Source organism: Mesocricetus auratus, unplaced genomic scaffold (genome assembly GCF_017639785.1).
Source record: "Mesocricetus auratus isolate SY011 unplaced genomic scaffold, BCM_Maur_2.0 Super-Scaffold_100014, whole genome shotgun sequence".
In the NCBI taxonomy this organism is placed as follows: domain Eukaryota; kingdom Metazoa; phylum Chordata; class Mammalia; order Rodentia; family Cricetidae; genus Mesocricetus; species Mesocricetus auratus.
In genome coordinates this window covers 53843277-53870839 of record NW_024429197.1, presented here as the reverse complement: position 1 = coordinate 53870839, position 27563 = coordinate 53843277, and the positions used below count along the sequence as shown (strand labels likewise).

Sequence of the window (27563 nt, the reverse complement as noted above, 5' to 3'; positions counted from 1 at the left end):
GTAATCGGCACATGGAAGTAGATACATAAAACAAATTCTAGTGACATGGTCAACTGCTTGTCTCTCCAGTCTCCTACAGCAGACAGATGATGCTAATACAAGAAAGCTCTGGATGGAAAATAAAAGCCCTTTGTTTAATTATTAACCCCTCCTACTGTTCAACTTCTGCCCAGTATGTATTTTCACATAGAATGTTTATTGAAGCCTTCATGTCATCACTAGTTTACCACTATAAGATTATAAAGTAGCATTTGACAGGAGAACTCAGGACTTCACAAATGCTTAACTACATACTCTAGCACTGAACTACACCTTCAACATTAAAACACTGCTATTAGTACCGTAATTTAGAAGTAAGAAAACTGAGGGTCACGTTAAGTAACACACCATTAAAGTAGAGAGACCCTTAGAAGCACCTACATCACCCTGCCTTCAATGACTTCATGTGATGGGTAAGGAGCATAAAGTCTCTATTTTCTAGCAAAACCAATACTTCCAGCTAGGCACAGTGGTTCTATCCAAACCCTCAGTGAGGCAAAGCAGTGTGTTGTCTCTATAATCCCAGCACAGCAAAGACTGGAGGATCATGAGCTTATGAGTGCATACTTAGATGCACAAAGACACACAGACAGACACCCACACACAGGCATACACAAACACACACAAATTTCTTACAGGAAATACAAAGGATGTCTAAAAGCTGTCATAGATCAATTCATGCTCCCCCAAAATTTATATACTAGAAGCCACAACTTGTTATATTGGAATGTAGCTATGTTTGGAATATATAGCCTTAAAAGATGCAATGAGACCCTTGGGGTGGCCCTCAGCAACAAGTCTGACTGGTGCCCTTGTAAAAAGATGAAGTCCAGAAGCACTAGAGGCGAAGACCATGCTAGTTGAGCCATCTAAAGACTAAAATGCCCTCAGAATAAAAGTAAGTCTGCTAACAACTTACCTCTAGGACCCTTCTTCCAGAGCTACAAGAACATAAACTTCTGTTGTCTAAGACACCCAGCCACCTCAGAACAGTCTATGCCCACACTACCCCATCATCCTTCATGGTTCAGGAAGTTGTAAGCTAGAGGCCCTAGGAAACCAACACAGGGGAAATGTCATTTAGCAGCACGCAGTCTGCCACCACAGCAGCGGCTTCACTGGTCTAAGTATTAAACATCTTGGTTTTGGTAATGAAGCTGGGAAGGGTTCTATCCCTCAAGGACAGATTGCAGATTGTGCTTGTGTCACCTAAGCATACTCCTTCCAATGTCTTTCCCTTATGCTACTATCTCTCTCATGGAAACACAGCTGAGAGGTTCCTACAACTCCAACACACATGCCCAAACAAGTGAGGTACATGATAAATTAAAAGCATTTCAAGACATGGCCTGGTGGCGTTACCTCAGATCTTGCTAGAATAACATGACATTTATAAAAAATACAACCCACTGAATGTTTGGCACTGCTGGGGAATGAAGAGTATGTCCACTTAAGAGCCAATACCCGAGGCTGTCAAAAAACTCAAGCCAGAGTTTCTTCTATAAACATTACCTATCTTTTAAAATTACACAGTCTAGGAGGTGGAGAAAATGTCTGCTTATTTCCATGTCTCCTTTTGCTTAAATACAATAAACATAAACCACATGCAATAATATGTTAGATATGCAGTAAAACCACGTTGATGGAACAGCACTTTGTACCTGGCAAACAATCCCCACACTAGACTCTTCATTGGGCCACCCTCACTCCAATGACACCTACACACAGTGCAGTCTTTAACAACATGGGCCTCCTCTAATCCCAGGGCACACTGATGGGGTATTTACAGGTTACATTTCCAGATACCAGCCGCTCACTCACCCTCCTTAAACCCTACAGAACTTAACATCTGGAAGGATAAACTCAGCACACACGACAAGGGCGTGCAGTCACTGAGGAGGAGTTCCCAAGCAAGGAAGATTTGCCAGATTCCCTCTGAGGTCCAGTCCCTGAAAGGCCAACTGTGGTATGTTTGAGTTTCCATCAGGCCTGGTACTTGTTGGCTGCTGCTATGCTCAGTATGAACCCCACTGCCCAAGTATTCTATAAACATCTCGCCCTTCTGCCGAGAGCTGCCTGCCTAGTCTTTCTTCCTGGGAAGGAGAATATGCTATTTGAGAGCTGTAGGATGAATGTTAACTAACACTTGGAACACAGCTAACTGCTCTCTTTTCCAGGTCAACAACTACTCTTAAAACAACAACAACAATAACACTGCACATGCACACATGTGGGTGCACACACAGAGACATAACAAGAACAAAAGAAAGAGGAATCTAGATTTTTCTCACCATGTGCCACCCAGCCATGTTTACACTGATCACAAGTCCGAAGGTTAATCTTCCCCGGCTGGAAACACTCACACGTGCAATTTACCAGTGTGCAGCGGATGGCCTGAAAACAGAGAGCAGAAGACAATCAGCATCGGTTCCAAAGCAATTCGTTTCTCATTGATTTCAGCAAATAGTACCCATCTTTACCTTTAAAGGTTCTATGTTGGTAAAGTTCTGAAGACTTTTGAAAGTAAATTTTACATCAAAATATTTTACAACAAAGGGTTGAGAAAGCAAAGCTCATTCACGAGCACAACAGTTTAAAGCCTTTAAGTACAGAGGTAAAACAAGGGGAGACCACGTGGATAAAGGATTATGTTTCCAAAGGATTTCTAACACTGAATCTCCAAAAGAAAAACAAGTCTGCTGCTGCTGTGTATGTTTATTTTATTCAGCTACTCCACAATGATGCAAAACAGAGAGTACATACTCAAGAAGATACCAATCAAATATTGGCCAAGGGAAATGTATAAAAAAGCAAAATATGGCAGACAAAAAATATTAGAAAATCCCTCTTATTAGCTTTCATTTAAATGCATATAATTATTTATCATTTCCCAATTTCTTGTTTTTTTACTTACTGATTCTAGTTTCATTCCTATTTTAAAACAAAAGCAATTTTTTATCTTAATAATGACACGAAAATAAATTGAAACTTTATTTTGAGATCAGATATAAAACAGAAAAATGTTTACATGGAGACTCTACACTTGGAAAAGTACAATTCTATCCTAGAAAACACACACACACATGTCTTTCAATTCTGTATAAGCAATTTAAAAATAATCTCACCAGTCATATTATAAAGTGAATTCTTAGAAAGCTCCATAAATGGAGCATAACTTTCCTTGACTGAAACCCATGCTTATAAACTGTACTAAACGTGCTGACCTGTGCCAGAAGACACCAGTTAATACATTTACCTTATATATATGACTTTTGGGTGCATGGAAATTCTAGAAGCAGGAGGGATTTAACTTGATCACTAACCTATTAAAATCTACTGTGACTATCTGAACTTCTGGAAAACATCTCCTAGAGATTTAGATATAATCAAGGATGATAGGGATGGGGTGGGGATCCTTCAAGAAGTTTTACCTGAAAGTGCAGATAGGTACTTGATAGCTACACTTACATACTCCAAAAGCTCAACTTCCCAAAAGCATTTGGGTTACAACATAAACTATTTCCCTTGTATCAGTGTTCTAGATACTATAAACATGTTTGTGCCAACTCTGTCTGCAAAGATCTACTCAATGGATTTCTCCCTACTTACAGGCCATGCAGGATTAGACTTTTTGTTTCACAAATGAATGCTCTCTCTGTGGGTGCCTCCTTATTTCAGAAGTGACAGTCCTCAGCCTATACTCCCTCAGGCTTAATTCTCCCTTCTGTTCCACACTAAAGAAATACCTAATTGCGCAATCCATCTGATATTTCAGAGTTCCTTTTAATGTCAGTCATCAGATTGTACCTAATCTAGGTTACAAAAGTTGGGTGCGTGTTTTAGTGATTAAAGGAGTAGATGGGCATGAGGAGAAATACTCTTCTAATACTCTTCCAGTTCCCATACTAAGATATATCAGAACATGTTTGCAAACAGCTTAGTCCCATAACATGCTGATTGAGTAATGATCTCAAGATGTTGTTGTACTATGACCAAAACAAAAGTTTAGGCTACAATGTTTCCACTAAAAACAGGGTGCTTTACAAAGTATCCAGTTATAAGCTCAGATATGGAGACTATATTAACATTAAAAATACTTGAAGTACATTAGTAAATAATTTTTAAAGCCTCGGATTTATCAAAATCGAGGAGTGTGTAATAAAAGGAAATGATATTCCAAGGACAATATTTGACTCTAGGATAAAACAGTATGTTACACACACACACACACACACACACACACACACACACACACACACGCATGCGCGCACGTATGAAATTAGCACTGGCTAACTCATTCATTCATTCAGAACTATTTTAATAACCTGATCCATCTGATTCATCTGGGAATTCAATCTTCATCTGGTTCATGGGGGAATTAAATCTTTTCAAATGCTTTCTTAAGATTTTATGGATCCGATTCCTTTTACATGCAAATACAAAACACTGGAGCACCCCAACCCTTTTATATATTAACACTTGGGCCCCGGAAGAGGCATTTTGTATTTCTATAAATTCCAGAAAATCTATCTTTTTAAAACTCAGACTTGCACAGACCACAATTCCTCACTAAAGGTATTACATATACTTAAACAATACAGTTTAATACATATTTTGAGTAAGAGACTACTGTGGCTTCAGAGGATGCTTTGTTTTAAATAATGTTTTTGCAATGGCATAAAACTTTGACATACTATTTATTCACAACAGAACAGACCCAATGCAGGAACACTTACAGAATAGGCTGTCCTACACTATCAGATCTGGTTAAGCCTCAGAAGTGGCCATGTGCTTCAGGGAGACAGTGGGAAGGGCTGCAGTGGAAGGGCCTTCAGTCCTCTTGAGCATCTTCCACTCCTCCCTTAGCTAACGATGGAGGACTTCTCCTCTGCTGGGAACCCTCACAGACCTGTACACACTGCACAGTCTGAATGAGACGCTGGAACACCAGAAGGGAGGAAGGTCGCAGAAGCTTCAGCCAGCTAGTCCTACTTCTTTCTGCAGGAAGCAGAGTTCAGGCTGGCTAACACGGACCTATCTGCAGGAGCTCACATACCCCCTCACCTACCTTGTAACTCGCCCACTCAGCTCTCAAGAACATGCTGCAGGAGCTACCCTATCCCTCTAACCTACCTTGTAACTCTTCCCATCTACTTTCAAGAACAGCAAGAAACATGTAAACCCACAGCGCCTTGAAATTAATCGCCCCTGCTTACCTTTACCGTGGGTTTCTTGAAAGAGAAATCTATGCATGCCCAAATCCATGTCTCTACTTCCTCATGCCATCTACACTGGAATTCTGCCAACTGCATTTTGTCCACAGGCTCTTGAAGCTGCATTCTCTGAAGCAATGCTCTCAGTACATTTGGTTCCTCTTTTAGTCTTCTCTTCCTCCTAGACCTTGGGGCAACTTACAATACTAACTTGCCTTCATTCCCAAGTAGCAGAGACTGACTATCCAGCTTTTCAGGAAGCAACTTATCTTTCACCACTGTAAATAAACACAGGTTCTGCCCATGACCAGGTTCTTCATTCTTAATTTGGCAATTCCACTCTCTCCTACATATCAGCATCATGCAAACAACATCACTTCGGAGCCAGTCACTGTATTAAGTGGCAAGACATGAATGACAGAGTCCTTATGTGCAAGGCTTGCCAACTTGGTATTTGCAGGCAGTGGGCTTGCAGACCCCAAGAATAAGAGTTCTTAAACAGGGTAGAGAACTACCATCTATTCCTCTCTATTCTTCCATCCAAATACAATCACTTCTTACTGTGCATTACTATTAATAACAGCTAGATTAATTAATTGAATGTTGTACCATTTTCCAGGCAATGTACTAGATAACTTACCAAGAAAAGACTATGAGCTTGACTCCCTTACTCCTTTCCTGTCACATATGTGGGACCTGAAGTGATAACTAAGTACCTTGCCGGAAGTCACCCGGGCATCTCAAACACAGGTGTATGTCTGAGTGCTCTGCACCAATGGCTAGCGATCACCAAGGGCTGTTCCTGCTCAGAGAGTCTGTCACAGAGCAGTTTCATTGACTTATGTCTCACTCCAAAATTCATCTGTCCTTGATTTTCCTGGCCTTCCACTCTCATTTGTTAATACCTGAATTCCAGTTGTGTTTTCCCTAGACCATTCAAAATGGCTCCTAATTAATTTGTTCGTTCTTCTTTTCTCCTTGTCAAACCAACTTTCTCTCCACTTGGTCCTACTGTATGGGGATTGCTTTATTTATTATCTTTGCCTTATCATCAGTTTCTTATTTTTGACAGCAGAGCTCATCCAATGTCTTTTCTTCCCTTTCATTACGTTTGCTCATTGTATTTGTGGTATGGTGTGTGTGTGTGTGTGTGTGTGTGTGTGCACGTGCGTGTGCGTGCACACGTGCATGTGCAACGGCTTACTCAAGTATGCATCTATGCTCTATAGTGCACACATAGAAGTAAGGACAACTTTATAGGAATTGGTTTTCTCCTTCCACCCTGCGGGTTCCAGAGAGCTGATTTAGGTCATCAGACTTGGCAATGAGTCATCCTCAGCTACATATGAATATGAAACCAGAAAGATATGCATGAGATTCTCAAAAAAATGGAGGTATGGAGTTCATCGAGCACCCTTTTTCATCTATTAATAATGGTTACCATGAATTACATGGTAATTTTGTCAAAGGATTTCATTAATCTACATAAGGCATAGGGTACCCTGGCTGGATAGGTTAAAGCTCAACAAATGACAACTATTGATGATCTCAAGAAACTTTCTGGATATATATAGGAATAGTTCATATTTTCACTTAGGAATCTTCCTACTGTATTAAATTCTATTCCAGTATTTTGTCAAATATGTAACATATATTTAATACTAATAAATCAGTGACTGCATACATATGTATATTTATATATAATCAGGTTAAGCTAATGACAAATATTATTATTTCCATTTAAAGGCTCTAAAATGATATTAGTGGAGGAACTCTACCAATTACTATTCACTGTGTTCCTCTACCTATAGCACAATAGGGGAAGTGTACAGACTCAAATGTGTATCAGGAACAGTAGCAGTAACTCACAAATGCATAGTTCCATCTAGTTGGGATGCTGAGGCAAGAGGGTTGCTTAAGTCCAGGGGTTTAACAGTGAACTGGACAATGTAAGCAAGACCCATCTGAAAAAGGCACACATGAAACCTGAAAGATAGTTGGTAAACAAAGTAGTGACATGGGTTTTAATATTAAATAAGGATATAGTTTTGAGGTATTCTGGCTCAACCCCAAAAAATCTATTCAAACCCTGATTTGACTATCGGTGAAACAAGACTGGTTTCATTACACTAGCTGGCTCTAACTCTGAGACTATATAGACCAAATATTAGGGTTCCTACAAAGGACATTTCCCGGGAAAGCAAACTGTTGTTCCGTTAATACTGTAACTAACAAAGGAATTACACACAAGCTAATGAACTGGATAGTTGCCCTTTATGAAGAACAAACTACCCAAGTCACCTGACACAAAATAACACGCAAAATAAGGCCACGAGGCAAACACACATGTAAAACATACATGCAGGAGCAATCACAGTGAGAGGGTGGGGCTCTTGGATCTAGTTCTGGATTTTAACTTTCCACCAACCTCCCCACCCACCAAAAGACATAACAAAACAAATTAGCAGGGCACTCTTTCTTAGTGGTTGAAACTCTGGCCAAACTCTCATATGTAACTAAATATTTTTTTTTTAATTCACATTCTCATAGTCTATTTTCTGGGGGCAAAAAGGAGGGTTTGCAACTTGAGTTATAAAATTTTTCTTGAAAAATTAATCCAGGCTTTTAATACTGAAGCATACAACTCACATCAACCTTCAATTAGGGGAAATGCTGTTGTGAGGCAGCACTCATCCCACCACTCGTCTCTGCTGTGAGTCAGGCACTATAACGTTTGGGTGGACAGCAGAGGCTGCAGTGAGCAGCCTCACCTCTGTTACCAGTTCACCACCAGAGCCGAGGATGAAACCTGGGGCCTCCAACACACTAAGCAAGCACTCTACTGCTGACTTCTACTCTCAGCACGTAAGCAATTGACTTTTACTAGGTTTTGTCTGTTTCATTTCTTTTTATTTTCTTTTGAGACAGGGCTTCTCTGCATAACAGCTCTAGCTGTCCTGGAACTAGCTCTGTAGACCAGGCTGGCCTTGAACTCACTGAGATCCAAATGCCCCTACCTCCTGAGTGCTAGTATTAAAAGCTTGCACCACCACCCTCAACCTTCTAATTTAAAAATTACACACACGAGCCGGGCGGTGGTGGCGCACACCTTTAATCCCAGCACTCGGGAGGCAGAGGCAGGCAGTTGTCCGTGAGTTCGAGGCCGGGCTGGACTGACAGCCTCCAAAACAACACAGAGAAACCCTGTTTTCTTGGTTACAAAACTCTTCCAAGTTGCAAATAAAGGTCTGCCTATCCTTTGGCCTAAAGGAGTTTACAATCCATATTGTAAATTAGGCAGTGTGTCAGTGGGCAGACATAGACTATGTCCCCAAAGACTTTATACAGTTATAAAGATCATATCCAAACATACTCCCTTTTTCTCAACAACCTAAAAAATCCTATATAGTTCTGGCAATGAGACTATCACAAAAGTCGTTATAGTACCCATTATTCTACAAAGAAAGAAATCTTAGATTGAATAAGTAACACACATGGTTTACAATTAGTGATTATCAGTGATTATAAAGCTTATCTATGCTAAGGGTTTACAGCTTCTTCAGCTCTAAGACAAATGCTGCTATACTCAGGATGGATGAGTAATGGCTACAAATAGGAGAAACAACATTGTTATTTTAACACTATTTAAAAACTTGTTTAGTGAAAAGTTATGGTAAACATACATATTATGTGCTAGTAACCTAACTTGAAAATGAAAAAAATAGATAAATGTTCTTATTTTGCCTAATTTTTTCATGTATTATGAAAAATAGTAGGTGGCAAATGATCACTTTACTGTAACTGTGTGCTCAGAGAATCTTTTTTTTTTTTGTCTTTTCAACAGAAAATACATCAACCTTGCACATGCTCCAGATGAAAAAAGTCTGCTGGACTCACCACAAAGGGAAGGTACCATTGGTTTAAACAGTAGACACTTTGTTAAACACAAAAGGTTATACAAATCAAAGATGAATAAGGTTGAAAAAAAGAAAAATTATGAACCAAGAAAATATACCATTTTTCATAATAAATGCTTTCAAAGTAACTCAAAGAGGTTCACCAGCAAAGTCAACCTTAGAACATTGACTACTGTTAAAATCAAGAGATACAAACCTCACTCTGACGTTTCTATTTTAAAAATACTGTTCTCTATCAACAGGTAGATAAAAATGTGATATATTCCTATTATGAAATATTACTTGGCCATAAAAAGTGATATATGCTAAAACCTAAACGGACATGGAATGCATCATGTTAATTTGAAGAAGCAAGAAGGCCCTAATGATACTGCATAACTCCATTCACATGAAGGGTCCACAGCAGGGAAACTGTACAGACAGAAGTACATTGATAGATGCCTAAAGCTTGGAGTGGGGGGTGATGGAATCAAAGCTAAAACACATGGAGTTACCTTTTGGATGATGAAAATGTTTACAAAATAAATTAATGATCATCTTACATAATTGTGAATATACAAAAAAAACCCACACTAAACCAAGTATTTTAATGGGCAGAGGGCATGGGGTGTGAAACACATCTCAATGAAGTCATTCATAAATGGGCACAGGAGATCTTGAACCAATTATGATTTTCAGTGATGCTGAATCATTAATTCCCTAAGATATTCTTTCACAGGAGACACAGTATAGCATGGTATCAGTATCTGTCTTCCACCCAGTGCTAATTTGCCATTTAAATACTAAATGAACTAATACACAGAAGGTGAACAAGGGAATTTCAATGATACTTAAGTTTAAAAACATTTTTATTTCAAGATATTAAAACCTAATGTATCTGTTTTAAAAACTAGCATTTAAATGATTCCATTGTTCAGGAAAGTCCAGAACATCTTTTTAAACATTAGAGAGGGAGATCTCAATTATAATGCACAACCATAATTATATCAAGATTCTAAAAACTTTGAAGAGAATCTACTTAGAGATGGCAGTGGTGAATTCTGTCAAGCATAGGTTCATAGTATTGCTTGATTTACTATGATGGTAAACATGACTTCAGTCAAGGAACAAATTGAGTTTAGAGGGGAAGAAGCAAAGAGAAACCCCTAAACTTACAGGCATATCATTATACATGACTGCGAATAGTGCTATTACTGTGTGAATACCTAAACAGGGAGAAAGGAACACAGAGAGGCACATAAATTTTCAGACACAGATCCAATGAGCATCTGTAGTCATTACCTCACGATCATAGCCTACCATCAATCGACATGAGGAAGACCCCACTTAAATAATTTAAGAGTTCAGAGTAAAAATCAACAGCGGGATATAGCCAATTATATAAGGAAAATGCTTATGCTTCCGTGGCATCAAAGCATGTAAGCTTCTGAGTGTGGATGCACCCCCCAACCCTAATTAATCAGGTCAATAGTAATATAAACTATTTTGTTAGGCAATTAGTAATATTAGGAAAACAGAAAACGAAAAGGCATTTCAATTTGGGTAAAACATTTCAGTTTCTATCCTAACAGTTAACAATTCAGATATTCTATTCAGTGCTTGTATACTTGAAAATCTGACCGACTTTTTAGGCAGCCAGGATGACACAACTAGAAGAAAAAGACTCTTGCAATGGATACAAGTATCACTAAGACGAAAGAAGATAGCACACTTAGCAACAAAAGAACTACAGCCCAACAGCAATCAGAAGTATCACTAAGATGAAAGAAGATAGCACACTTAGCAACAAAAGAACTACAGCCCAACAGCAATTGGCATTTTTAATGGCACATAACTTTATATAAGGAGCCAAAATGTCCTGATACCATCTAAAAATTAATATTCACCTCGTTTTACTTTATGTTGAATCAGCGCTTGTGTCTTCCATTGATACACTTTTCATTCACTTTCACTAATGCAATTCAAAAGGTGGTAATGTGATTACACATCTCTGTGTCATTCATAAGAAACAATTACTAATGTGATAGGGAAGACATTAATCAAGAATTTTATAATTGTAATGTGATACAAGAAGGTTTATAAACCTTTTATATATACTTTATAAAAATCTCCTCCCTACTCTGCAAGAAGCAGGCCAATAAGAAACCCATGTCCTGTTTTTTCGGAGGCATCTTCAAATTCTGGGAAGAGGATGCAGTTTACACAATGATTCTGTACTTTGGTGGCCAGGCAGATAGGTTTAGGGATAATCCAAAACCTGTTGTGGCAGATGTAAGATAGCATCTCAAGTCAATGCTATTGTTCTTTCCCAAATGGCATACTAGGGTCCCCATTAAGAAAAATACACAGAATTTCCAGGCTGAGTAAATCCCAGAGTTTCATCCTTTTATAAGACAGCCTTGAGTTAATCCCCCATATAACAGAAGGAGGGAGGGGAGTAAGGAAGAGAGGAAAGGTGAAACCAGGGATGTGAAGAAATGAATATTCTACTAGATCCTTTCTTCAGTACAACAGATTTGATTATATTATTTAAGATCCCAAAGCACTCTAATCAATCCATTTATCAAGCAAGAGAGTAAGGTAAATGACTTTTTGACTAAATTTATTGCCCTAGGTTTGGGAAGAGTTCACTATAGTGAACTGACGGGACAGGAAAGTTGCTACATGTGGAATTTATCATTTCAAATGACAATTCCCCAAAACAAGAGAGGCACACTTGTGAGACTAATAATAGCCCATGTTTGTGCACTGCCATCAAGCTTACACAATACTTCAAACACATTCTCATGTTTAATCACTAAAATCCCTGAAGATAGATTCTTATTCAAACAAGACAAAAGAGTCCCCAAGAAGTCCCCAAGTAACCCAGCCGCAGCTAGTGAGCTGGACTGTTTCCACACAGCCCATGTCTGAAAAGAAAGCAAAAGGAGTTCACATTGTTGCCCCACCCTCAGTAAGTTGCAACAGGAATTTAACAGTCTTTAGATGTGAACCAAGCCATAGGAACGGGAAAAGGGCAAGTGCATGAAGGTTCCACAACTGGAAAGGGAGTACCCGTTATGCAGTTAGCTTACACTAGCCTATCTATCAACACTGGTACATTTTAAAGGAAGAGACCACAAACAGTATTTAATGGAGTTTAAATGGTCCTATTAAGAAATTTCAAGCTCTTGAACATAAGCGGAAATGCTTCCAAGGCATATGGCTTATTACAAGTCACCCTATTCATCCATGTCTTCAAAATGCCCACTAGTAAACACACACCAACAAATATTTTGTTACTTTGCATTGTGTACATATTGGTATATCACAGTTACCCCATAAGGATACGCTTCTTTGCTTAAATGCAGGTATCACCACAGGAATCACACCTATTACAGATAATGATAATAATATGAAGAACAGGCTGAGTGCCCTTACACATTATTAATGGTAGATGGTAGAATCCCTGGGTCTGTGCTGAGACATGTGCTGGATTCATTAGAGCTTTGTACAAATCAATGAGGGCACGTCTCTGCTTTTCCAGTAGCTGGAGTCACTGGAATTGTTCGAGCGAAGCCTCTCAGGCAATGCATTTAAACACACACACACACACACACACACACACACACACACAGAGAGAGAGAGAGAGAGAGAGAGAGAGAGAAAGAGACACAGAGAGACACAGAGAGAGATACAGAGAGAGACAGACAGACAACAGACAGACAGACAGACAGAGACAAAGAGACAGAGAGAAAGACAGACAGAGACAGAGAGAGAGAGACAGTGCTGTTTCTTCTTATTGGTAGTTTTTTTCAAATTAAAAGGACTATATTTAAACACCAAGAAAAAAATTTCCACAAATTTCATTAGAATCTACAAGCATCCAGGAATCTAAAAGCATCTGGGGTAAAATGTACCCCATAGTGTATTTTTCTCTTGTTCATTTTAAAGATTAGTTCATTTAAAAACCAAAAAGACATATCTTTACAGAGGAAGACAGCAAGATAGCTGCTAACAAAGCTCCCATACCACTGAGAAAAATCAAGAGACCTTTGCAACGGCTGTCATGAACTATGAGCTAACTCTTGAAAATTGAGAAATAAATAGAAATCCTGGTAGAGAAAAGGGGGTGTTCCAGAACAAGGTTAATGTCATCTTGGGCACATGGACTGGGTTCATGTGTGTGTCAGCTGAGTCTCCATAATGGGTGATAACAGCTTTGAAGCAGCTAATATGGTCCATTGGGTCAATAATCCATGAACTAAGAAGGATTTACTTGATAGACTCTAAATGGTTCATAAGAACTCAAAAATCACTCCATCAGATCAAAACTTCAATTTTCATATGTGCCTTTCTACAAATTAGTAAAAAAAAAAGTAATAATGACTCTGAATGACTTCAAGGTCTACCAGTTTAAAATTCAAAAAAGACTGTAGAAAAGGAAATAAAAATTAAATAAATGCCTTTTTGTAGGGTCAGCCAACTTATTTAAGATCAAGCTATATCTTAAGATAAGCTGACACACAATACGATCTGCTTTTCCATCCTCCTTCAGGCTGTTCATGCTCAGGATACAAACAAGGAGACACAAACATATGCATTTTCAGTTTCCCCTTCACATTCCTAAGCTTACTGTCATCGAGTAGATTTAAACACACAATTTCTAGGATGCCATCACCTCAAGTTGAAGACACATACTTTGGGCATTGGCATCACTTTTTATGTGTGTCAGGGTCTGTGGAGACAATCAGAGATGACCCATGGACACTGGGTAACAGAACAAACTACAGAAGGCAAACCTGTGAGAAATAAATATTCAACACTGAACAAGAAAGGAGTGTTGGTCCCATGCAGGCCAAAGCTGAGGTAGCCTGTGTTTACTGATTAACTCTATTTCTATCCATCTAGACTATTGAGAAATAACAAGCAGCCTTTAGTAAATTTCATTATATATTCACACTAGATGATAATGGCTTTAGATTAATTTTTAAAAAGTAAGCCTATCTACCTGAATGATGGCATTTACTAAGTTCATGGCTACAAAGAAAAGCACAGAAAAATGTTGCAAAAATATAATGATTCTAATTAAAATTCTTAGCTAGAAAGAATCCCCGTCCTAGGAAAGAAAATGTGATCTATCACCTCTCTCACTAAATGCTACTAGCCTCTCTTCATCACCAAGACAAGAGGAAATCACTTCTTCTTCTTTTTTCAAGAGTAACAATGAATAAAATAATAGATGTTTTCACATCCAAGTAGATTACCTATCGACATAAGTGCAGTCCTCTTAACTTCCACACAAGGGAAAGAAAAATTCCAATAATTCTGAAATAGACAGATAAAACTTTTCTCTATGGCTGTAGCCACATACTATTATATGTAACTGCTTATTTTTAAAAAGAGCCTTATTGGTGCTCTCTGAAGGATTTTCTTTTATACATTGCTTTATCCTATAATTTTGTCCCTGTTGGGCACGCTGCCTAAATTTAAACACAAACAGTCAAGCAATGAAGAAACATTAACACATTTACTGTGAACAAAAACTCCCAGTTGTACAGTGAAATTTTAATACATTTCAACTTATCTCTTTTACTAATGGGGAGAGTACAAACCCTGCAGGAATTCTCTCTGCAAACTGGTAATTACAGTAGACTCACTTTTTTTTTATAATGCATATGTATAGTCACACACACACACATACATACACAAAAAAAAACCTGGCTTCCCTTTTGATGTAGGTTAGAAAAGAAATGTTTTCAAAATTATGAAAATTGACAGCAATTCTGAAGGAAGGCATTATTTCACAGAAAAGTGTTCCTTCTCTGACTGCACGTGGACACAAGCAGACATATGTCTAGTTTACACACCAGAAAACACAAGCATCAGATGCATGTGCTTTGTCATAGGCTCCCGTAAATTTAGTGTACAGAATAAATCTGGTCCTGTTGGTTCAAAGCCTGCTCTGACTTTCACAAAGAGGTGGCATTCTTCCCTCTCATACCTATTGTCCCAAGTTTGTCCTCTCCTGCTTTGGGGACTGAAACCTCAGTTTTGAGGTGTCATGGAACAAATAAGCACCACAAACCACCAATCAGCCTCAGTACAGGCATGTTCACCTCGGAGCGAGCAGACTGTGCGACCACTGAACAAGCCCCACATACTTGGTATCGGCAATTGTAGCTGGGATAATTTAAAAAAGTAAAGTCTGTTACTACTCATATCACTTGCTGGCAGACACTACACTGTCAAGTTTTTAGTTTTGCAACACTTTCCTAAGACACTGAATCTGCTAGACTACCGAGAGTACCAGTTTATGATTTATTTTGAACTTTACAATTCTACATATTATCACATTTGGGGAGGGTATGTCACATTAAGACTTTTAAGTGTATATAACTTTTGTTAAATTCTAGAAATCCAAAAATTTGTGACTGGGCATTATTTACAAACTCCAGGCCTAAGGGTCTAAAATTGGAAGTGTAACATTTAGAAAAAAAATCCATCATGTATTTACCATCATAATTTGCAAATGCTGTTCTGGGATATCTACATGGTCTTCAAATTGTCATCCTAATGAGAATGAAAAGAGAGAGAAAGCTTCTAGGCCCAGCTAAGGCAGAATGAACTCACCACTTCAGGAAAGAGATGAGTAAGAGGCATTGAACGTAAGTATATTCCTCTAAGGCAGTGGTTCTCAACCTGTGGGTGGTAACCCCTTTGGGGCTACATATCAGGTACTTACATTACAATTCATGACAGTAGCAATATTATAGTTATGAAATAGCACTGGGAATAATTTTATGTTTGGTGGTAACTACAACATGAGGAACTGCATCAGAAAGGTTGAGAATCACTGGTCTAGGTCATAGGTCTATTTACTTAGGCAATACCAGTAAACAATTCTAATCTAAGCTCTCAGTGAAGCTATAGAAAAAGAGAGTTTTTCCTACAACCTCCCCATCTCTCTAGTCCTGAAAACTACTTTATTTCTCCATGCCTAAAAACATACAGACACAAGAACGAGACTTGTTCAAACTAAAAATCTGGTTACTGTTTTCACCACAGCAATGAATGTACAGTTCCCTCTCAAGAAACACCTACCACTTCTATTCAGAAATTAAGTATTTCCCAGTTTTTAGATAAGCCCAACGCCTCTCCTCTACTTCTACCTCTCCCAATGCTATTTCCTTTGCACTGACAAAGTTGCCAGATGGTACACTTCAGAAAATAGTCAAGTAGAAGTAGCACTAATTTAAGTATGGACTTTCCATCATATTTTCTTTCAGAGAACTTATCTGCTAACAAATTCTGTTTTTATGCCTCCATCAACGGTTAACTAATTTTAAAGTTAGGCTACACAACACTCATCTACCCATGTATATTTTCTTCTGATTATTATTTCCTTAACTGCTATTTTTGTAGTTGACTCTTTTTCTTGACTATAAATTCTGGGTCAAAAATGAATAAATTAACAATAAAAGTACAACTACATGTAAAACCAATGTCTTCTCTACAACTTACAAGCACTCACATTGTATAATCACTACACACTGATAACAACATAATTCAAGAGCATGTATCTTATCTGGAAAAAGCATTATTTCTTCATTTAGTCTATTATGAAAGTGTTAGAAGTTGGAATAAAATAAACCAATAAACCTTCTGCCCCTCCTCCAAGTAAACAATAAAGGCAAAGTGATCAGATATAAGCTTAATGTCAACCATGCTCAAGTAATCTGAAATGTTAAGTCATAATTGGCACTATCAATTTATTGACTTTCTTAAGATCAAAGGGAAAATAGTAGAAATTTAATATTCTTTCCTTTGCTTCAAGATAAAAGAGATATTTGTGAACAAATGCCTACATCCAGTAGCCTGTCATGGCAAAACACACCCCGTAACACTTTTTCTAAAAGTAAGGTTTTCCCAATCTCTCGTTTTGTAAAAGGATAGAATAAACTTAAAAAGTCTATTTGAATTCTTTGCATAAAGGTGAAATCCTCCCAAGCTGCTTTTCTAAAGTGGGCAAGAATCAAGAGATTGTTACTAACGCCTGGAGAATGAATGGCAGTTAAAAACACCAAACAGCAACAGACTCAATGCTTTCATCCATATGAACTTTTTCAGTGGAGGCCAGTTCCAAGTGGGTTTCCACCTCCTCAGTATGACTACAGCATGCAATTCAAGGAGGGATGAACAAACGCAGGCTAACCACCTCTGGGGTTTATGAATGGTGACACGGGAGCACACTCAATAAAGTGTTGCTGAACTTCTCTTTCACTCACATTCATGAACTCTGATGCGTTTAAGAAACTGGCACCTGGACTTCACTGTCTATTTTAAATGATCCAAGAATGTCTCCAAATAGATACCATACACATTGCTGATCATGAAACTGGACATCAGCTTGATTTCCACAAAGCACAACATAGTTTCTAAAATGGCCATTTCCTACCCTAGTCATAGAATTAGTTGGTGTGTTCCACTTGAGTGAAATATAAATGAGTCAGTAAAGCACAATTTAGTATTTCTTCACTGAAACGCTATCCACATGTCCATGGAGCTCTAATACTAAATTAGTGAGTATGAGGCTATTATTTTAATTCTAAAATATATTATCTGTGTTCATAGTGCTTAGTACTGAGGCACAGTTGCCAAATGCTAAACTTCAGACAACAGTCAAGTAGAAATGGCATTTCCTTAAGTGGGTACTTGCTCATTATAATTTTCTGTTACAGAAATGAACTACTGACAAGCTCTGATTTTATGTCTCCATCAACAAGTAAAAAAATTTTAGAGTTAGGGTACTCAGTACTATCTTGCTGCCAAAATATTGGTTTCAGTATTTACCCCTATGAAATATGTTTTGATTCTGTGTGTTAAAAATAAAATTTTCTCCCATAATCAATTTGTCTAATTTTTTAAAGTTAATGAATCTTTTAGTGTTGGAAGCAATCAGTATAATACAGTAGTGTTGCTGGCTAATAAGATCAGAGTGTGAGTTTATTATACCAAGTATATACTTTAAAACTCTGCACACAGGTATGGAGCATTTAGCCTTTTTGTCTGAGAAAGCAGAAGCATAAACAGGAGGCATTAGAAATATCAAATGGGTGCTAATAATAATTCCTTTGATTTAAAACTGTAACTTTAGTAAATCTGGGATCACAGAAAATAGTGATCTTTTATTACTTAAACATCTTAGCTGGGGTGAGTGAGTCCATGAATTAACTGAGATTTGTCTATGAGTTTTTGAGAAAACAAGGTTTTGCATCAGAATCTCTTCTTTAGCAGTGAACTTAATGCTTCTACTTCCTCAAACAAAGCAACAACACTAGATATGAAGACAACAGGTTCATGCCAGAATCATTTCCCATGCTCTTTAGTCAAGGACCACAGTCAATGAACAAGAACGTCATAAGCATTTGCACAACCCCAAGAAGGAGCCATCGGATTTTATACTCCAGGCTTCTCACTTGCCTCACACATCCTGGCCCTGGCCTTCTAAATCCTTTCTCCTATTTTGACACCCATAAGAGACACAGGACCACCCTCCACACTGAACAAAACATAAATATAGAGGCTTTACTTAAAGTACTGCAGGAATGATGGGAAGTCCCAAATGAGGGCCCCTTTGGACACTGCAAGGGAAGTGAGCAGTTTCCTGAGGAAGGCCTCCTGAGCATTCCAAGGGAAGAAGCAGAGACTCTCACAGGGAGCTGAGTTCCAAGCCAACTGAAGCAGGATCCCACTCCACACTCCTGAGACTGGAACTGATGGAGAGGAGAGAGGAAGCCAGGGAGGGCAGGGACTAGGTACCTAAATGGCTATCCATTTTCATTTTTAAATGGATGCAGGGAAAAAGACATAAATGATTAATACAACCAATCAATTCCCACAGTAATTCCCTTCCTCCCAACTGCCACCACTCGCCATTTTTTCAATATGCATTAAAGAAAGTATGGAGTTGCCTACAACTGCTAACAGCATCAGGTAAATTCTGCAAATGTTAAAACAGAATGTACAGGAAAGAGCCTAGCACGGCCAACAAAGTTAACTGTCCAGCAATGTGTCCCTTCCCTTTTGTCTATATGATTATTAAAGTACGAGAATTGTATGCAGTACTCAAGTTCTGACATGCCCAAAATATCTATGAAAAAAGCTAATTTGCTTTCATACTTTTTGTAATTCCAAACCCTGGTAGCAACTATAAACTTACTCCTATCCCTCTGAATACAAAGCAGGTTCTCTACCTAATTTACAGGAGTTACAATTGCATTGGGCCCAATGGCTCCTGAACTCATTTTTAAAAGACTAATATGCCCTCTTCTGGTTTCTGGTTTAAGGGGGAAAAAGAAGAAAAGAAAAAGTATAAGCTAAGTTTTCAGGTGGAAAAAAATGAGTTAAGTCATCTTTTGTTTTTCCTATTAATCGATGTATTTTTGTAAGGAAAACTATTGAGAGGTGAGTGTTAATATTTCAGGAGTTCACATTATGCAACGTGAGGCTATTTCCAATGGCATGGTACCTTGAGAAGGGGCTCTCAACAGACTCTTCCCAAGTCAGAAAACAGTGTGGGAGACGATGCAATTTGCATGAACAAGGACTGGAGAAGGATTGAATACAACCACTAGCAATATCTGAGTAGTCACCCCCTCGGTGCCACACACCCCTTCAGAGTGCCCCACTCTGCCCACTCAGGCCTGCTTTCACAGCTCAGGCCGACAGCAAAGCCAATTAGTGTCAGCTGTGATGGGATTTTAGAGACATGGACCTTTGTCTTAGAGGAAGTGGGCTGCAACCACCAACTTACTACAGTACAGAGGCAACCTAACAACCCATTAGGTGGAAATGACTTTTCAGCCACTTCCTCCAGGGACAACATCAGAAACTGATGGCTTAGACAGATGGGGACATTTTTACATTTCTGTATTAACTGCCTCCAGGAAGCAGGATTTTTTTTATCATTTGCTGCTGCCAGGTCCTCATTTCATCTGCTCTGCTCTCCATAGTATTCTTTCACAACATTGTGTATATGCTATGATCTTGAAAATAGGAAGCTAAATACTGTAGAAATGAAGGCAGTCATCTCACTGTGCACACAAAGACCAGTTGATGGCCATCCACAGAGACTTTTTTAGAAGTCTCTAAAACCCAGAAATTCCATGCAAGAATATTGTTCTAAGTAGAATTCTATGGTATGAATATATTGATTCCTCCTGTTTTAGGCCTGTAATTGTCAAATTAGAAATGGATTAGGAAATGTCACCAGGAAACAAAGCAATTCTGTCCCTCCATCCAGGAGAGCAGAATTCAGGTACTACACATAGGAATGTTCATAGCCCTATGGAAAACCCAAATCTAGATGTTTCCAGTGGGATTCATACAGTGCCAGAAACAAAAGAAACTCCCATTCAGCAATAGATAGAATACTGGTGTTACATGAGAAGGTATGATACAGGTTAAAACTAAACTTTTCAATATGAATCTTAAAAGGTTTATTAAATGTTCCCAAAGCAAATCTGTTTATCAATCATCAATCAGGTTTGTCATTTGACACAAAAAAGTCTCACATGTTACCTCTGTATACAATTATTTAGTTGAAGAGTATAATGTTGAAGGATTAAACACACATGTACACCAACATCGGTCATCAAGCCAAAGGTCATAATAAAAACAGTAGTCAGGGCATTTATCCCAGTCTGCTTCAGCAAGAGCAGGACTAGAACGGTGCTGAAGGCTGTAAAGACTGTCACATCGGCAATAATGCAATACCAAGAGATTTTTCACTAATGGTTCAGTTTCTGGGGGCTTCATAATTAACATCCCCAAAACACTGCTAATATTTCTGCTTATAACCTCATTTATTAATCTTTAAATGTTTTTATTTAGATCTATTTTCAATCCTTTATCAAGTACTACTGCACTACAAATGAGACATTTTATAGGACAGTTTCTATCACAGACCTTATTATTAGCATGTCTAGAAAGTATCTCATACTCACACATACATTAAATATTTTGTAAGTATTGTAAGGCTTGGGAGAGGTTCAGTGAGTGATAGCACACACTGCACAAGCATGACAGTCTGAGTTTAGATCCCGAGCTTATCTAAAAAGCTGGGTGTAGAATAGACAGACAGACAGACAGACACACACACACACACACACACACACACACACACACACACACCTGTAACCCTAGTGGTGTGTATGTAGAGACAGGGGACCATTGGGGGTTGTTCACCGCCAGCCTAGCCGAAAGTCAACAAGCATCACAAGCTTCCAGTTTGGGATATTCTCAGGGGAATAAGGGAGAGAACATTAGAGGAAATTACCCAGTATCTCTGGTAGCTTCTGAATACATCTACTGATATGTGTGTATACACACACACACACACATACACGCTGAATTAATAAGTAAAGAGTATTATGAAAGAAAAACAAATCCTGGTTATCATTTACAAAGTTCTATATTTTGAATTTTTATTTAAAATACTTTGTTTTTTTAAAAATACCTTGAATTGAAAGAAAACTTCAGAGACTTTTTGTAATTAAAATACATTTTAATTAAAAAGTTCTTGTAATAGTGATACCTACAAAACTTTGTGACTGTGCTAAAGCCAACAGAGACCCATACTTTCAAGTGGTCTGCATGGTAAATTTGTGTGAAGTGAATTATATCTCAATAAAGAAAACAGACCTTGTCACAAAGGGCAAGAATACTTCTGGGAGTCAGCTGCTTTCACATTGGTGTTAGTAAAGGAGCAGGGTTACTGTATCAAACATCTCCCCTCTTCCTCAGGAAGCACAGAGTCTGAAGTGTCATAAAGACTACATTTCTGTCAGCATTAACTTTATCTAAGCACCCTGTCATTCTCACAAGAGAGCAGGTCGTTCCCGACCAGTACCATGCTCTAACTGCTTTCGTGAAACACATTAAAGTGCATTATGTGAGCAGAATAGCAAAAAAAATAGCAAGAAAGAAATACCTACACCAAGGTTTAGTCTTATTTATGTATGTATTTATTTCTCATACAATCATCGGCTCTCTGTTGAATTAGAGTTTCCTAACGCTGGCCCAGTTGCCTTACATTGACATATAATAGTGAGTGTACTAAATACTCTAAAAAGACAAAATCACTTACTCCTCATTCTAGTTATTAGGAGGATATCTCGTTACCATTGTCACCTATATGGGAGAAGAGACAGGGGACGACTCACTTTCTCAGGCAGAACCTTTATTTTCAACTTTCGGGCTAACCCAGTCTCTAGTCTAATTTTCTTCACTACCCTTCAGTTTGAATCCTCCATGCCCCACAAATTGAGGAGTGACAAAAGCTACATGTTTTTCTATTGAATACAAGTTTCCTTTGCTGCCAGAGAAGGGGCCCAAAGTTGAAGTACACAAAACATGAAACATTTAAAAATAAGAAACTGAGTATGTTATAAAGAAAACTAGCACCATGGAAACCTGCATTTGTAGACCTGGAGTATAATAACAATATTTAAAGACTTGATCCCAACCTTTCAAGAACTTCTTTGAAAAACCATCTATCTGAATTATCCAGTGCTAGAATGGAAGATAAGGCTTGCCTCTTCATTGATGGACAGATTTTAGGCCCTAAGTAATTACTTATAAAACATTAACATGTATTTCAAACAATGCATTAAAGCAACATGTTGGAGAACAGAAGCCAGAGAGAGTAAATAATTTTGAGGCGATGTATTTTAAAAGTTAATAAAAGAAGAAAGATCATTCTAGCAGAAACGGTACCAAATAGGTTAGAAAGGAGAAACCTTGTTAAAAATGTGTAATGGATGAAGTAGCTCTCACATCAGAAGGAAAAAAATGCGAAAGAGAAAGTTAAGATGGAGAAAGCAGCTAAGAGATGCTGAGGTTAGGAGTGCTGTTTGCAAAGGCGCCATTTAAAAGGAACACAGGACCAGTGTGCCCCTGCAAATTCAGCTGCAGTGGCCATCTCACCTCAGCAGGCCTTTTGAAATCATCAGGCTCAGGTTAAACAGAGGCATTTGATAAAGGCAGAACTTCAGGGTAAATAAACAATTTTATTTCTTCACAAAATAAATCTTCAAGGCTGAAATAACCCTTCAGGTTTTCTTACATTGTCAGTCTTGTTAAAAATACATAGAAACCATGAACTCTACTTGAAACTCCCACAGCGGGCCAAGATGTTCATACATATACCCAGATGCTAGCATTCCCAGATGGCATCTCCTCAAGTCCTTTTGAAATCCAAGGGTGTTTCCCTATGCTGTCTAGGCAGCTAAGAGTTCCAGATGGAAAACCCCCTGATGTTCTAATCACAAACTCTGACAACCTAATTCATACATTAACAAAATTAACTCCTTTTAGAAAAAACAAAACAAGCAAAGGAACTCTGTCTCCTGTCACTGAATCATGTGTGCAAATGCTTTTTTTTTATCATCAATAAATCAATAGTCCTAGGACAGCAAACTTATTCTAATGACTGCTCTCTACTTCCTGTCATCAAACGCCTCATGGCATGAGCTGGTCACAATGTTCACTCTGACCACAAAGATCTAGAATCTTGAGACAAGTAAGAACACAGGCCAGAAAAGCATGGAAAGCTGTGATTAGCCAAATCTAGCCTTAATGTCCATTTTCCATGAGTGGAAAAAGCTTTCTTCTGTTTTATTTGTGAGTTGTTTTTCCTTTCTGAAGTCCTGTATTCCTCACTTGTAACAATTTTCCCATTCATGAGAGATACTTTGTATAAAGTGGAGAAGAGTGCCAGAGAGTAAGCAATTGTGATGGCTTTCAATCCTTATTTTAGATAAGGCAGAAATAACATTTCTAATGTGAATACTATACAGTTTCTAGACAAACTGCTTATACATTTCTTTGAGCTACTCTCAGCACTTATGTATAAGCTGGTTCAGTAAGGAAACGTGAACTGGATCAGGAAACATAAAAGTTGAAGTATGACTTCCAAATCTCTCCTTTACATGCTGTTCCGCACTAGCATGTGAACTGGACATCCAAGTCTACTTCAAACTCCTCTGTTATCATGTGCAAGAGTCTTAACACATCCCAGGCTTTTCTCCAAACTCTACATTACATAATTTACAGTAACATATAAGGAAAGCAAGAACAATACTTGCTTTCGTTATGTAATTTATTCTGCTTCCTAAATAGTGCACCTTTCCAACCTACATTTCTTATTTCCTGTACAGGAAAGAGATTTAGAAACTGTTTCTTTGGTGTCCCAAATGTAGTCTGAAGAAAGCAGCAGTCAGATCCAGCTGTCTGAATCAGACAGGATAGACTGAACATGGCTAGCTCTGCTCAAAACCGGCAGGTAGTGAACAGGACTTTCAGGACCACAACTGACCAGCAGACACAAAATTATCAATTCAACAAACACCTACTCTGTGCCAGGGATTATAGATAAAGATAGTGTGAAATGGATAGAACAATGCCAAAGTTTAAACTGTCAGGGAGTAAGTAATATGCAGCAAATAGTGGCGAATGCAGAATTCTCCGGTCTAGAGAGAAGGTGTCCTAACCTAGTCTCGCTTCACTGTTGACTAGGAGTCAGAAGGCACACACGTGAAAGCCAACTTCACTGTCACAGGACAAAAAGGTTAGATTTTAGCTGGAAAACTAAATATGATCACACAGAAATAAGTGGCCAAACCGTGCCTACCACAAGAAGGAAACAGTACTTATTCCAGTATCTTTAAGGAAATTGGGAAACATCCCCTGCTGTCTTTCTTTACCATGGAAGCCGCAGTACAGGGCTGTGAACCACTCTGTCTCCAGGACTGCAGAGTCTAGCCAGGAGTTTGCACTTTACAGAGTATTTCCTCCCTGGCTGTTGACTGAAACTAATCTTGCACAAAGTATTTTCTGTTGAATTCCCAGGAGGACTGATGTTCTCTTCGTTTTCCATACTGATAATCTTTTCTTCATTGCTCCATTAGGCCTCAAACCTGTTTTTTTTTTTGTGGTGGTGGTAGGGTGTGTGTGTGTGTTTGTGTGTGTGTGTGTGTGTGTGTGTGTGTAGCTTTGCAGACCAGGCTGGCCTTGAACTCACAGAGATCCGCCTGCCTCTGCCTCCCAAGCACTGGGATTAAAGACGTGCATCACCACTGCCTGGCTAGGCCTCAAATCTGAATCCCATGCCTGATTTTCCCTTACTTTGCTGTGTTCCTCAGGACACTGGTGTCTCACGGTACCCATTCCTGACAAAACTAAACTAAGAGGCAGAAAAAAAAAATAGACTGACTCATCAGTCATGTTCTTGGCTGTCTGGTGTCTGCTGTTCATAAGATGATAAATAACTTCAATTGCTACCTTTAATACAACGTTATTTGACTATCTTATGTATTATGGATAAAGAAAACTTTTATTGACCTGTATTCTACAGGAATGACTAGGAGCACATTGCAGACATCATACAATGCAGTGTTGGGGGTGGGCGCGCAGGAGACCAAGTACACCATGTAGCCTCACCAGAAGGTAGCAGTGCATGAGGAAATAACTGAAGAAGGATGTGCTGAATCCGAAGCATTTTAAACTACACTCGTGGAGTGGCATTTGGGAGCCTGCTTTGCTTGTCTAATGGTTTTCATGCCTACCAGATGCACCACTATAATTAGATTCAGTACAACTTGAAAAGAAGGACCGATGAGTTACGTCTTTCCTAAACACCCCCAGAAGGAATTTGAGGTTCCCAACAATTTATGTATGGGGGGAGCTGAAGCTGACTATAGGGTGAGAGTGAAGGGGAAGCCTGCTGTGAGAAATTAACAAAATAGTGAAAGGATTATAATTTATCAGCTTTGTAAGAGCCTATAAACCGAAACAAAAAATAACTATACTAGTTAACAACAAGATTTAAAAGGAAACAATGACCATACTATATTAAAGACTTCGAAAAACGTCCAACCTGCTTTTAAACCATTTGTCTACTTTCTAGTATACTCACCTCTCTCTCGTTCAAATGCAAGGTGTTTCACCTCTCCTTACTCCAGAGTTCAAGAATACCAGCACTCAGGAACTCTTCAGTGCAAGAGTCATTCCCAGGGTATGCTTGGATACACATACTTAAGAGTCACCAATCACAAGTGCAGACCCATTTCAAAGAAGAGGTATACAGGGCAGACTTGCCTACTGACACTTAAAAGAGTTATAATTTGTTATGATAGAACAAGGAAAAAGAAGCTGTCAGTTCAACTGCCATTTCTGTCACACGTTTTCAAAACTGATACAGCTCCTGTAATTACGCTGTGGTTTCTTATATTAACTCAGTGAAAGCTTCCTTGGTTTTATCACACAAACATTTTATGAAATTATAGAAACAGACTGAACACAGCAGTTCATTTGTTGAAGCAATTATCCAGATCCTTGTCAAAAAGAAAAAAAAAGTACAAGCAAGAGGACACTGTGATGTGCAAAAATGGTTCTAATCTATGCTCTAATATGTACAATATGTCTGTGGTTGTGCTGAATTATGTTAATAAGCTACAGCCGAAATATATTTGTCACAACACAAAGGAAAGATACTATCAATTGTCCTGCCAGATAGTCGAGTCACCAAAGCCTCCAGCCGGGTTGTCTCTATGACCCACAGATGCAAAGAAAGGTTGAAGGGACAGTTTTCCTAAGAGACCCAAAGGATTTCCTTCTAATATTTAGAATTATCTGGAAAATAGCTGTAGAACATAGTGCAGCACAAACGCCATTTTTAAATGACATGTAAAAATCCAACTCTTTACATTCATCTGATCCTGTTTTGGTTTGGCTATCAATCAGAATTAACACTCTCAAGCAGCTTCAAAGGAGGGTTGGAATACCTGTTGCTGGGAAGGTGAGGGGGACAGATAATGGATCCCAGTAGGTTATCATCTCCATGACTGAATAAAGATAAAACAGCAAGGTGAGAACACGTTCACTCTGCATGCTAGTGACACAAAACGTCTACAGCTTGCTGCTGCAGCTGCTGCAGTTATTTAGGATTTAATCACTAAATAGTAACTTGAAGGAATAGCATTAAAAATCTTGTCAACAAACATTTACTAGGAATGTTTTTCAGATTCTCTTAAATAAAAATTAAGTTTGATTTAAAAAAACCTATCAAGAAGAATTACTGACTGAAATTAAGTCAACTTTCAAAATTCATATACGTATGCAGTTATTGTATAAATAGTTCTCAATAAAACAGACCAGGGAAGAAAAATTGTTTCTCCGTACAAAAGCAAGTTTAGCTTTTCTTAAGCTAGACCAAATAACTTCAGTGAAAGTACAACATTGAATGTTTCCTTTTAATTATTTTAATAGTAAGTTTGCAGGAGAAGAGAGATCTAACACCAAAAGAAAATGAAGTGCTAAGAAAACAGAAGCTAAAAATTTCCAGGCTCAAATT

The 27563-nt window shown here is 38.4% G+C and overlaps 1 protein-coding gene across 11 annotated transcripts in view; it reads right to left on the bottom strand.

Annotated features, from left to right (window-relative positions):
* Window positions 1-27563, bottom strand: part of Bnc2 (basonuclin 2) — a 399488-nt gene that overhangs the window by 139416 nt on the left and 232509 nt on the right. For all 11 annotated transcript variants that reach the window (XM_040757207.1, XM_040757209.1, XM_040757210.1 and 8 more), the window contains one exon: window positions 2331-2433. In XM_040757207.1, coding sequence (XP_040613141.1) covers window positions 2331-2433 — 103 coding nt within the window. The remainder of the gene's footprint in view (window positions 1-2330; window positions 2434-27563) is intronic.